Consider the following 13,049-nt stretch of genomic DNA (forward strand, 5'->3'; position numbering starts at 1 on the left):
CCAAAAGCGTGAAGAAAAGGGTAAAGTTCAGCTGAGGCTTCTGCTCAGCCATGCATGCACAATATGTCCTCTACTTGCTCATCTGTACCCAATCCCCTAACAAACACTGTTCTCTGATTTTATTCCTAAACCATGAAGCACCCCTTAGAGACAAAGTGCAAACAGAGCACGAATAAACTTTCTGTGTATCAGCAACTTTCTGTGCTTCACCAGTCAGGAAGCTCCTTCAAGGACTCTGCTCTCCACCGCATCTCCTGCTTCCGGGAAATGCCAGAGCTGGCAGAACATAGTCAGGGCTACTGTGAGAAGTGACATCAGCATCCAAATTCCCCTGACTGGGTGCTGCTGCAGGGCTCACCTTCAACAAAGTTGCCCTCCCAAGGATCTCAGCAGGACATTTCCAGCACCCCTGCTTTCTGCTTTGCCAAGAAAAGCCATTTTCTTGACAAGATCAAGCCTATGCAATCACAGGATAGGTCAGGGTTCCAGAACTCCTGCACCTCTTGAGAGGCTGGGAATTCTGGTAAGTTTATTTATTTGGGGAAACATTTATTCTATATGAGGAATTTTAGCACAGACAATGTGGCACTGAACAACTGGAAGAAAAATTATTTCCTTCTACATGTGGACCTGCAGGCCAACTATCATGCATCCCATAGCATCCCAAATTCAAACCCTTGGCAACCCAGCATCAAACAACCTAGCTCTGCCCAGAACCCAGGTGGAGGACCCCTGGAATGGGCAGCAATAGCTACTGACTGGAACTTGAAGGCACACACACACACAAATTCAAAAAATAAAAATAAAAAGGAAAAAAAAAAAGAGGGGAAGTTGCTTGCAAGATTAAGGCCAAACAGAACACTATTCGGCATGTTTATTGGCAGTTTTGCAGTCCCAACACAGGTGGAAGAGTGACTTTGCAAGCTGCTCTCTTGTTCCACATCCGAGGCACACAGGGAAGGACAATGTTAACTGCAGTGACTTGCATGGTGCTCTTCTCATTATGAGAAGCAACCAACGCTTAAGACTTCCTCTTTTAGGAGTGTGAAGTTATTTTTAAATAACGCAGAAACAAGTTGCATGGATTTTTCTCAAAAATCTGTTTATGTCTTTGTTACTTCCTCATCTTCTGAAACATCTACGTGGCTATATTGCCTCCAGGCCTTTAAGTTACACTTTTTCAGAACTGCTCCTAGCTGCTTCCCAGGCCCCACTTCGTATGTGTAAGGAAATTCTGTTCCTTGCTTTCTTTCATAAACAGAATGCATGGTCTGTTCCCATAACACAGGTGAAACAATCTGCTTTACTAGCAGCTTCTGAATGTGTTTTGAGTGCATATACTTTTTGCTATCAACATTGGAATAGACACAAATCAGGGGTGTTTGAATCTCAGTGCATTTTAGGACTTCAGCCAGTGGCTCTACTGCTGGTTCCATAAGTCGTGTGTGAAAAGCACCACTGACCGGAAGCATTTTCGTACGTGTAAAATAATATTTTCGGGCATTCTCCTGCAAAAACTTCAAAGCCTATAAAAGAGAGATAGAAGTGAGTCTCACATGACAAAATTTTACTTGCTCACCCCACAAACCCCCCAAAAACAATCTCACCAGACTTGCCATGACAAAACAACTCCTTTCCCTACCCAACAACTGGGCACACACTAGAAAACAAACAAACAAACATCACAAAGCAACTTCTTTTGTTTGTCCAAACTCTTGCCACACAGGTTAACCTCCACATAGAAGCAGAAAGAAGTTTTAAATACTGAAATGTTAAATTCAACAAAATGTTAAATTCAACTTAATCTGCAGCAATACCTGCAAGTGTCCCGCAATGACTCTGCTGTCTGGAAACAAATAGTTTGAAATTTCACATACAGGGTTTTCTATACCCAGCAATTCACAGTGCCTGCGAGCTTCCAAGCAGGCAAACTTGTAATTTGCCTCCGGCCGGCCAATCACTGACAGCATCCCACTGGGGACAGCCTCCGACGCCTTCTGCATAGCTTCAGCGCGCACCTTCACTGCATACAGTGCTAGGGAGAAAGAAGGTAGAGCCAGGTAAATGTGGCCTTGGCTGACACTGTGTTGCATCACGCACAAGCATTGGCTGCTCGTTCCCATTAAATGCTGATGCTTTCAGCGTAATGTTAGGCAAATTAAAGCGAATCATAGAATCACAATGGTTGTAAAAGCCCTCCAAGATCATCTGGTCCAACCATCCCCCTACCACCAGTGTCACCCACTAAATCATGTCCCTAAGCACCAGGTCCAACCTTTCCTTGAACACCCCCAGGGACGATGACTCCACCACAGAATCTGCGTTGGAAGAGACCTCCAAGATCACCTAGTCCAACCTCTGACCTAACAATAACCAGTCCTCCACTAAACCATATCACAAAGCACTACATCTAAACCTCTTTTAAAGACCTCCAGGTAAATTGACTCAACCACTTCTCTAGGCAGCCCATCCCAATGCCTCACAACCCTTTCGGTAAATAAGTTCTTCCTAATATCCAACCTAAACCTTCCCTGGTGCAACTTTTTGCAACCACCTCCCTGGGCAACCCGTTCCTGTGCCTGACTACTCTTTCTGAGAAGAAACATCTCCTAATTTCCAACCTAAACCTCCTGACACAAACTGAAACCATTCCCTCTAGTCCTATCACTAGTTATCCACGAGAGGAGGCTGACTCCCGGCATCCCACAACCTCCTTTCAGGTAGCTGTACAGAGAATGGTGTAAGCAGAAAGTAAACTTTAACAAAAAAGAGCCGGGGGCAGGGCGGTGACAGAAGGGGAGGTGTCCTACAAGCGGCTTCAAAGCGTTTCCCCAGCACCTTCAGCGAAGTCCATGGCTCCGGCGAACACAAGCGCAGCGAACTCCCCGACGCTGTACCCGGCGGCGGCCACGCAGCTCTCCAGCACCTGCGGGTAGAGAAGGGACACGGGCAGCCGCTGGGCGGAGTGCATGGGGCGCCATTTCTCGGCGCCAGGCCCGGGGCAGGCCCCGGCGCGGCCCTCACGTCAGGCTGCCGGTGGCTGAGCTTCTCCACGGCGGCCAGGGAGGCGACGAACACGGCGGGCTGGCAGTGCTGGGTGCGGTCCAGCTCTGCCCGCGGCCCCTCCAGGCAGAGCGAGAGCAGGTCGTAGCCCAGCACCTTCTCGGCCAGGCGGTACATGTCCCGCACGCCGGGGTACCGTAGCAGCCCGCGGCCCATCCCCACGAAATGGCTGCCCTGCCCGGGAAAGAGCAGCACCGTGCCCTCCCGGGGGGGCCGCCGGTCCCGCCTCGCCGCCGCCGCCGCCTCCTCTCCCGGCGCCCCGTCCCGCTCCGAGCTCCTCAGCAGGTCGCTCAGCCTCGCCGCCCGTTCCCCACCGCCGGCCAGGGAGCTGCCCGCCCGTCGCCAGGCGCGGTGAAGGCCGACGCAGCCACCGAGCCGCCATGGCGCCGCGGCCCAGCTGCCCATGGCCGCCGCCCGGCTGCCTCTCCCCGCCTTGCCACGGGAACCGGGCAGTTCCAACCCCCTCCTCCTCAGCCGGCCCGAGACGAGCCGCCCTCGGTCCCTCCTCGGGGCGGGCCCCGCCGGCGGAAGGTGCAGGGGTGGCCGCCTGCTGGCACAGGAGGTAGCGGCGGGAGCGGAGCAGACTAGAGGTAACGGCCGGGCCCGCCGGGGGGCGACCGCGGGGTCCTCGGCGCTGAGGCGGGGCCGGGGGCAGTGGGGCCAGAGTCGGGGGGCTCAAGGCGAGACCCCGAGGAGAGAGCGGGCCGGGAGCCCGCTGCTTGGCACGGAAAGTGCTGCTGCTGCTGCTTTTTGTCCCCCGAAAAGGAGCTGAGGAGGAGCAGTTTGTTCTTTTTCTTTCTCCTTTTTTCTTTCTTTGTGAGTTTTTCCGTTGTCCTTTGGGCAGTAGGTGTCCTCTTGCGTTGCCTCTCTGCTTCTTAACTGGACACGTATGTATCTTCAGGGCTGCGAGAAAGGACTTGTTTTTTTCAATTTCCAAGCAATTCTTATAAAATGGAGCAAAATGCACTGTACTGGCTTGAGCACTGAACAGCAAGAATATTTTTTTTTTTGAAAAATGAAAGCCATGCAGAAGTTGCAGTTGTGCAATGACTTTGCATAGCTTAAGGTTATGAAAGAGTAGCAAGCAGTGAGTCTGACATCACTACCCAGTTTAACAAAATAGATTGTATTAGTTTAGCAGGGCAGATGGGAAATGGATCAGAACAGCAAGACATTGTGTTGACTTTTTATTCAGGCCGATTCAAAAGGATTGTGGTGGGCAGATTTTGCTTGCTTTTCTAATCTCTATCCTACATTTCACTGTTAGTTTCCTCTGTTTTTGTCAACTTCAAGGTAAAATACCTGGAAAAAACACATGAATTTCTCAACAATTAGCTGAAATACACAGGCAGCAATGCACGACTACATCCTGCTCCACGTCTGCCTCTGCCTGCAACATAAGCAGCGGTGATACTTCATGTTCAACCAAGAGCAGGCACTCGGGTGGCAAGTTATTAGGCTGGCCAGTCTGCGTTTCCACCTCAGTGAAAGCTCTTAGTGTAACCAACAGTTGCTCTCATTGCGTTCAAGCTGCACTGCAGAGCTTTGAGGTCCTGTTTCTGGTTTCTGGCAGCTGCCCTGCGAGCTCCAGAAGCCAGACGTGCCCCTTTTGCATGAGGCCAGGGTTGCAGCTCATCCTACGGGGGCCCATTATGCCCAGGTAAGGTTCACGGTTGTGACCTCTGATGGTTCAGAGGCAGTGCCTGGGGGCAAAAGTCTGAGTCCTGTAAACCACTGCAGTATTGTTTCCTTTTTGGTTTGCCAGAAAGGGCACAGACTGCTTGCAAAGCACCTGATGCTTACCAGTGTTAGTGGATCATGAACATCTGCTGCTATTAAAGCATCCCTTGGATGTGGCACTTCTGCATCATTTTACTGTTTAAGGAATTCCTGGCAAGCTGGCCCAGGCATCACTTAAACAAGAACTGTCCAAGGGAAGCTAAATTGTTTTACAGCATATACACACAAATGACAGTTTCAAAGTGGGTAGATGAACAAGAAGAATCTGCAGCAGGAGGCTAGGTAGCTAGCTGTTTGAAAGGAAAGTAGTGTTTGTCTTTCAAATACAATGCGTGCAGAGGATATTATACAAATTTACAGAGGGAAAATCAGAAGACATTGAGCAGTATGCAGCAAATTATCACCTGGGAAGATGGTATTCTAGCATAAGTTTCTGTTCACAGCATGTGGATCTGGTCACTTCAGTAAATCCTAAATTTGCCACCCCAAAAGAAGTGTAACGTGGGTGGTAAGACTTGTTTTGTCTCTAAACCTGATACCTATATTACTCACATTGTATCCTTAAATAAATACAACTAGTTTTAAAATTTATAAATACATATTATAAACATACACTTGTTAGGCATTTATATTGTATTTATATTCTGTAATATTGATTGTAGAAATCCCTTATTTCTGAAAAACATACCTGACATTGTTCTAGGTATTACTTAAGATCAACAAAGATAAGACTGCTTTTTCTGTGGTAGCCATGTTCTGCATCACAGACTATGACAACAGTTTACTTTTAGTGTCACAGTTTCCCAGGAATTAAAGCAACAACAGATCTCAAAGGTTTATCATAAATTAAACGTGCACCCTTTAATTCTTCAGATAGCTATGTAAGGAAAAGCTTTACTCCACTTAAGACATGCATGCTGCCTTTCAGTCCTGGGTAGGAACATATCTGCCCTCAAAATGAGACACTACAGAGGATGGGAGGGTGAGTATACATCTTGGGGGATCCCCTGCCCCTTTTCCCCCCCATACTTTTGCAGCTTTGTCAGTCCACCTCAAAACACCCAGGACCAGAAACTCCAGAGCTGCACTGGGGATTTAGCCTTGCTGAGAATTTTCCTCAGTGTTTTTAATGCAATAGCTGTGATCTAAACCCTGTGTGATTGGGTAGCCAGCATTAAGTTGCACAAGAAGGGGATTAGTCAAAAGTTTGCCCCTTTTCCAGATAAAAGAGAGGAGGACACACAAAGCTTCAGTTTTACTTTCTGCATGTTAACGCTAACACAGAGAAACAACCTGCAAAAAGATAGCAGCTCATTAGGCAGCAAGCTGCAATATATTTTTTGCCTTCTCCTTCATTTTACCTGGTACTTTACTTAGCTGGAATTATGTTTTGGCAAGTCAGCTGTTTTGAATATCTAGAAAAAATATTTTAACATTTGTAAAACAAACTGTCCTGCTGCAGTCAGACTAGGGCTAAATGGAAAATGGGTGGGATTATGAAGAAAATGTTGGAGGGCAGAAACAGAAATAAGCAAGCTAAGTGTGTGGGGTGCGTGAAGATTTCCAGTGCTGGTCACACTGCAGTTACCAATCACAGACACCCAGGTTTCTTCAGTATGGAAATCAGGATGCAAGAGTATTGTGCAACCTGATCTCACCCTGACGTGGGGTTGGAATATCGCTGGGAAAATAAGCTATTCTAGTTGTAACAATAATATAGTATTATTAACTAAAACCAAAACAAAACTTAGTTGCCTCGTCATAGTTGATTGTAAAAACTGAGAAGGTTTTCAGTCCTAAATCTATAAGCATCAGGCTTAATTCCAATGAAACTGACTAGAACACTACATTAAAAGAAAGTCATGGTTGGCAATCCTTTACAAACTCTTGACTACATTATTTTTACAAATTTTCTGGGCATTCCATAAAGGTGGCACAGATCTCATGCTGCATAGCTACCTGCACAAACGCTACAGCACTGACTGAGGGGCAGCGTGGACCCAGGCTAGGGCTGCCAGACTGCATGTGATAAAAGGTCAAAACAGAAACTTTATTTGCACAAGCTTTTCTGAGATCAGATTGTGTCACTCAGGACCCTTCACCTTTTCCATTTTCCTCCTCTCTTTGTCACCCAACATTGGGATTTCATACACAGCACCTTTCCTTGTGTGCGTCTTTCATTGCTGAAGGATCTTTTGCCATTTCAGCTGTTTTGCTTATCTGTTAAGGTTCCTCCATCGAGTCTCCACTGCATCCCTTCCTTTTACTTCCTCTCACTAAAGACCTGCCGCAAGTAGCCAGAGAAAGATGGACACAGCTTCTTCCAAAGTGAAGAAGCTGAACAGGTGTGGCTCCCCTATTGCTTTTTATTGGAAATTGATACTAGTATTTAATTTCTGGGGAATTAAAGACAGAACTCCCGCTGCTGCTGGACAGCTGTAGTCTACTGGACTGACCCTGTAACTGTGCTGCACGGCTTTGTTCTTCTTTCTGCTAGGTACTATGCAGGAGAGAGCATTTTGCAATGCTTAGGAAGTCCTGAGAAATGCTACTGGAAAACATCCCATAAAAATGAGCAGTAACAGTAGTCAAAATAATAGGACACCAATATTGAATTCAAATCAGTATGTTTAATTTCTTCACTTTTGTCTGTTCCCCATTCCCGTTCATGCACAGCTTGATTTTTCCCTTTCTCTGCTTTGTGCCTTCACCACTTGTTTGCCTACCTGATTTTCTTCCTCATGTCACTTAAGAATTATTTTAGCATTCTTCCTCTGACATGTACAGGGATAGACTTGCAGCTGCATCATTTATTTACTGACTGCAGCAGAGAATTGTTTTTCCAATTTGATAACATTTAGCACTTTTGGCTGGCAGAACACTTTCAGACTTATTTCCTTGGGGAGAAGCTGACAGAAGGAACAACACCTGACAAAGTCCAGTTGCCTAATACCTGCAGGAAACTGCCCTGATATTTTTATGTCTAAATAAAGCATAAAACCCTTGTGGTCCTTGCTTATCACTTAAAAAAAAATAAAATAAAATGCTAGCATTTGATAGCTGTGCTGGAGCTGCACCAATGACCAGTGCTGTACCATGTGTGTACAGAATTAAGGCCTGGTGTTCTCTTCAAGGTAAAAGCAACAGAATAAAAATTGATTAGATCTGAGCAGCTTTCTACTTGTAATTTAACCTTTGTGAATTACTATCGGAAGGCAACCAGAGGGAACCGTTGTGTTTGGAGCTCTTGTTCACATTATACCTCGTTTCTCCTGCACAAAGCAATTCCCTCATATCCCAAAGGCAGAGCCTTTGATGCTGTCAGTCTTGGCAACAAGTAGCACACTCTACAGCTCCTGCAGGAAAGTAACCATACAGATCTACATGTGATAGAATGCATTAATTCCTTTGCTCCACTTAAGGTGCTCCCAGTAAAACAGCAGGAAGAATACTCGAGGCAGGAAGTACAGCAGCAATGACTGCAGCAATGAGCTATGCAGAGCTTTTCTTCCCTTCCTTGCTGTCCATCCTCCACCCAAGACCTAATTGATGCAGTTCCAGCAGGCTAGCACATTGTTCTCCCTCTTCCACTGCCCTCCTACGCTCTCCCCTGAGGCATCCTCAGAGCACAGCAGCCTACATGCCCTTTCTTGTTTACTGCTTACAAACTTTCCAATCCTGCATGCTTTACCAGTCCCACTGTTCTGCCTTCAAAAATTGTTTGCTCCTATCACCAGAAATTTTCTCGATCCTTCTCAGCCTGGCCTGTGGTCCCACCTACTGAAGTGTCTTCTGAAATGCTGATGGCTCTAAAGCTTTCTGTCCCAGGGTTTCCAGTGCTGCCCTTTCACCGTTTCTTCCCTACCCTCTTGCCATCTTAGGATCCCTTCCTGCCATCTGTCCATGCTGCCTAACAGATTAACAGAAATTGGCTGTATTTTACCACTGTACATTTGAAAAATGATACGCTTTGGTTCTGCCCTTTTTATAATCCTCTCATCTATTTGCATTTCAACTAGCTAAACACAGATCTTTTGTAGCAACTGACTTCTTGCCAGACAACTTGTGATGAAGCTTTTCCCTGCCTACTTCCTTACTCTTTTTGTTGCTGCCTGTACTCCAACTAAAGCAGCTCAGCCTGCCAGAACAAGGCGTTGCTTCACAGAATCACAGAATTTCTAGGTTGGAAGAGACCTCAAGATCATCGAGTCCAACCTCTGACCTAACACTAACAGTCCCCACTAAACCATATCCCTAAGCTCTACATCTAAACGTCTTTTGAAGACTTCCAGGGATGGTGACTCCACCACCTCCCTGGGCAGCCCGTTCCAGTGCCTAACAACCCTTTCAGTAAAGAAATTCTTCCTAACATCTAACCTAAAACTCCCCTGGCGTAACTTTAGCCCATTCCCCCTCGTCCTGTCACCAGGCACATGGGAGAACAGGCCAACCCCCACCTCGCTACAGCCTCCTTTAATGTACTTATACAGAGCAATAAGGTCACCCCTGAGCCTCCTCTTCTCTAGGCTGAACAAGCCCAGCTCCTTCAGCCGCTCCTCATAGGACTTGCTCTCCAGGCCCCTCACCAGCTTCGTCGCCCTTCTTTGGACCCGCTCAAGCACCTCGACGTCCTTCTTGTAGCGAGGGGCCCAAAACTGAACACAGTACTCGAGGTGCGGCCTCACCAGAGCCGAGTACAGGGGGACAATCACCTCCCTAGCCCTGCTGGTCACACTGGTTCTGATACAAGCCAGGATGCTGTTGGCCTTCTTGGCCACCAGAGCACACTGCTGGCTCATATTCAGCCGACTGTCCACCATCACTCCCAGGTCCTTCTCTGCCTGGCAGCTCTCCAACCATTCCTCTCCCAGCCTGTAGTTCTGCTTGGGGTTATTGCGCCCCAGGTGCAGGACCCGGCACTTGGCCTTGTTGAACTTCATACAGTTGACCTCAGCCCATCGGTGCAGCCTATCCAGATCCTCCTGCAGAGCCTTCCTACCCTCGAGCAGATCGACACACGCACCTAGCTTGGTGTCATCTGCAAACTTACTGAGGGTGCACTCAATGCCGTCATCCAGATCATTGATGAAGATGTTAAAGAGGACCGGCCCCAGCACCGAGCCCTGGGGGACGCCACTAGTGACTGGCCTCCAACTGGACTTGGCTCCATTCACCACAACTCTTTGGGCCCGGCTATCCAGCCAGTTTCTAACCCAACGAAGCGTGCGCCAGTCCAAGCCAAGAGCAGCCAGTTTCTTGAGGAGAATGCTGTGGGAGACGGTGTCAAAAGCCTTGCTGAAGTCAAGGTAGACCACATCCACAGCCTTTCCCTCATCCACCCAGCGCGTCACTTTGTCGTAGAAGGAGATCAGGTTCGTCAAGCAGGACCTGCCTTCCATAAACCCATGCTGGCTGGGCCTGATCGCCTGCTTGCCCTTCAAGTGCCGCATGATGACTCCCAAGAGGATCTGCTCCATGAGCTTCCCTGGTACTGAGGTCAAACTGACCGGCCTGTAGTTCCCCGGGTCTGCCCTCCGGCCCTTCTTGTAGATGGGTGTCACATTTGCTAGCCGCCAGTCAGCTGGGACCTCCCCCGATAGCCAGGACTGCTGATAAATGATGGATAGGGGCTTGGCCAGCTCATCTGCCAGTTCTCTCAGTACCCTTGGGTGGATCCCATCCGGCCCCATCGATTTGTGGACATCCAAGTGCCGTAGCAGGTCACCAACCAGTTCTTCGTGGATGGTGAGGGCCACATCCTGCTCCCCGTCCCCTTCCACCAGTTCTGGGTACTGGGTATCCAGAGAGCAACCGGTTTTGCCGCTAAAGACTGAGGCAAAGAAGGCATTGAGCACCTCCGCCTTTTCCTCATCTCTTGTAACTAAGTTTCCCCCTGCATCCAGTAAAGGATGGAGATTCTCCCTAGTCCTCCTTTTTGTGTTGATGTATTTATAAAAGCGTTTTTTGTTATCTTTAACGGCAGTAGCCAGATTGAGCTCCAGATGAGCTTTGGCCTTCCTAATCTTGTCCCTGCACAGCCTCGCTACATCCTTATAGTCCTCCTTAGTGGCCTGCCCAATTTTCCAAAGATTATAAACCCTCTTTTTTCTCCTAATCTCAAGCCACAATTCTCTGTTGAGCCAGGCTGGTCTTCTTCCCCGCTGGCTCATCTTTGGGCGCATGGGAATAGACCGCTCCTGCGCCATTAGGATTTGCCTCTTAAAGAGCGCCCAGCCTTTCTGGACCCCTCTGCCCTTCAGAACCGCCTCCCATGGGACTCCACCAACTAGTGTCCTGAGCAGCCCAAAGTCAGCCCTCCGAAAGTCCAATACAGTGGTTTTACTGGTTCCCTTCCTGGCCCCGCCAAGAATAGTGAACTCCACCATTTCGTGGTCACTCTGCCCAAGACTGTTCCCGACAATCACATCCTCCACCAGTCCTTCTCTGTTTGCGAAGAGAAGGTCTAGCAGGGCACCACCCCTGGTAGGTTCACTAATCAGCTGCGTCAGGAAGCTATCTTCCACTTTCTCCAGAAACCTCCTAGACTGCTTCCTCTGGGCTGTGTTGTGCTTCCAGGATATGTCAGGGAAGTTGAAGTCCCCCACGAGTACAAGCGCTGACGATTTCGCAACTTCTGTCAGCTGCCTGTAGAACTCCTCATCCGTCTCCTCATCCTGGTTCGGCGGTCTATAGCAGACCCCGACCAGGACACTAGCCTTGTTGTCCCTGCCGATCCTAACCCAAAGGGACTCGATCTTGTCATTCCTAGCCTCGAGTTCTACAACATCGAAAGGCTCTCTAATATAGAGAGCCACACCGCCACCCCTTCTGTGCTGCCTGTCCCTTCTGAAGAGCCTATAGCCAGGCATCGCAGCACTCCAGTCATGAGACTGGTCCCACCACGTTTCCGTGATGGCAACCAACTTACGTCTTACTTCTGTAGGCAAATTTAATCCAGTATACTTTATGGGTTTTAGCAGCTGAGATGGCTACAACCGATTGCCTGTATTTTGAAGAAGCCCCATTTAGCCACCAAGATCTCCATCCTTGTTCATCAAAACATCATTTAAGTGCCTGTTTTCTCCTTGCCCTCCCTAGCGCATGTTTTCTGAGCAGCTTCTCAACTGTCTGCTACTTATCACACCCATCTTACTAGCCCCTGAGCATCCTTAGCACCCTTAGAGGCTAAAAATATAACACAGTGTATAAAATTATTTTGCTTGAGCACAGGCAAGCACACTCTTTATCCACTTCATCACTTTTGATTACACCATTTCTGTAAGTGAATGAACTTTGTGGTAAATACAGAAATAAAAGTTTCTTTGGGCAGTCTTTTTTCCAAGTGCACTTAATATAATATCAAACTGCATTATTCCTCTGGCATAATTATTCTCACCCATGAATGACTATGTAGGTAAAATTCAGCAGTCTTACATTCAGCAGTCTTACTGCATGAAATTAAGGGGGAAGCAAAGGCTCAAAAAAACTCAACCAACCAAAAAAAAAAAAAAACAACCACCAAAACCCACCAAAATGTGAATGATAGGTTCCCATAAGCCGGTGAGTATTGTCCAGTGAAGCTGATAAAAGATACATTTATTTCAGCTACACTCTTTCTGAGTGCCAAGGCAAGGCTGTGGATCAGATCCTACATGTGTATGTTTTTAAAATCTACTTTAAAAAAATTGAATAGTTTCATAGTTTCATTTTAAGGTTGCTCTACTAATCAACTTGTTTGGGTTTGTTTCAGATTCACTGTCTCAATGGAAGTGGTACCAGCCTGGGCCCCAGCAGTGGGCTTCGCACTCTTGCCCCATGCAGGAGGATTTTTAGGAAGCACAATAACCAAAAAGGAAATCTTGGTGTGGTATGAATCTCTGCAGAAGCCATCTTGGTGCCCACCTAACTGGGTGTTTGCTCCTGTTTGGGGAACTCTCTATACATCTGTGGGGTATGTTTTTCACATTGTATCAACACACTTACCTGATCTTCAAGTTATTTATTTTATAATACTAGACCATAAAACTATTACTGTATTCCTGTAGCTGTATGTTTGTAAGAAACTGTGTCAAGCTGCCTGTGTAACAGGTAAGAACATGTTTGGGGAGTTGTGTGTGGGTTTGATAGGACATTTTGTACACAGAAGTATCCACTTCAGGAGTTTGAAAACCTGTCATTAATTTGCTTTCATTATTCATTCTGAGGGGAAGACCTGCCAAGCTGGCAGCAATGGAGTGAGGAAGCTC

The 13,049-nt window shown here is 47.5% G+C and overlaps 2 protein-coding genes across 4 annotated transcripts in view; one reads left to right on the forward strand and one right to left on the reverse strand.

Annotated features, from left to right (window-relative positions):
- Positions 1–839: 839 nt before the first annotated feature.
- Positions 840–3,605, reverse strand: MCAT (malonyl-CoA-acyl carrier protein transacylase). The gene is made up of 4 exons (XM_068656831.1): positions 3,025–3,605; positions 2,839–2,926; positions 1,818–2,035; positions 840–1,526 (listed from the first exon to the last, which is right to left on the reverse strand). The coding sequence occupies exons 1-4, from the start codon at positions 3,466–3,468 to the stop codon at positions 1,104–1,106; spliced, it is 1,173 nt and encodes a 390-aa protein (XP_068512932.1). The 5' UTR covers positions 3,469–3,605; the 3' UTR covers positions 840–1,103.
- Positions 3,518–13,049, forward strand: part of TSPO (translocator protein) — a 38,852-nt gene continuing 29,320 nt past the window's right edge. For 2 of the 3 annotated variants that reach the window (XM_068656916.1, XM_068656906.1), the window contains exons 1-3: positions 3,523–3,653; positions 4,357–4,723; positions 12,554–12,754. In XM_068656916.1, coding sequence (XP_068513017.1) covers positions 4,677–4,723; positions 12,554–12,754 — 248 coding nt within the window. In that variant the 5' untranslated portion in view covers positions 3,523–3,653; positions 4,357–4,676. Of the gene's footprint in view, positions 3,654–4,356; positions 4,724–12,553; positions 12,755–13,049 lie in introns of all 3 variants that reach the window. The other variant, XM_068656924.1, reaches the window with a different exon arrangement.

The sequence above is a fragment of the Anas acuta genome, chromosome 1, assembly GCF_963932015.1.
Source record: "Anas acuta chromosome 1, bAnaAcu1.1, whole genome shotgun sequence".
NCBI lineage: Eukaryota > Metazoa > Chordata > Aves > Anseriformes > Anatidae > Anas > Anas acuta.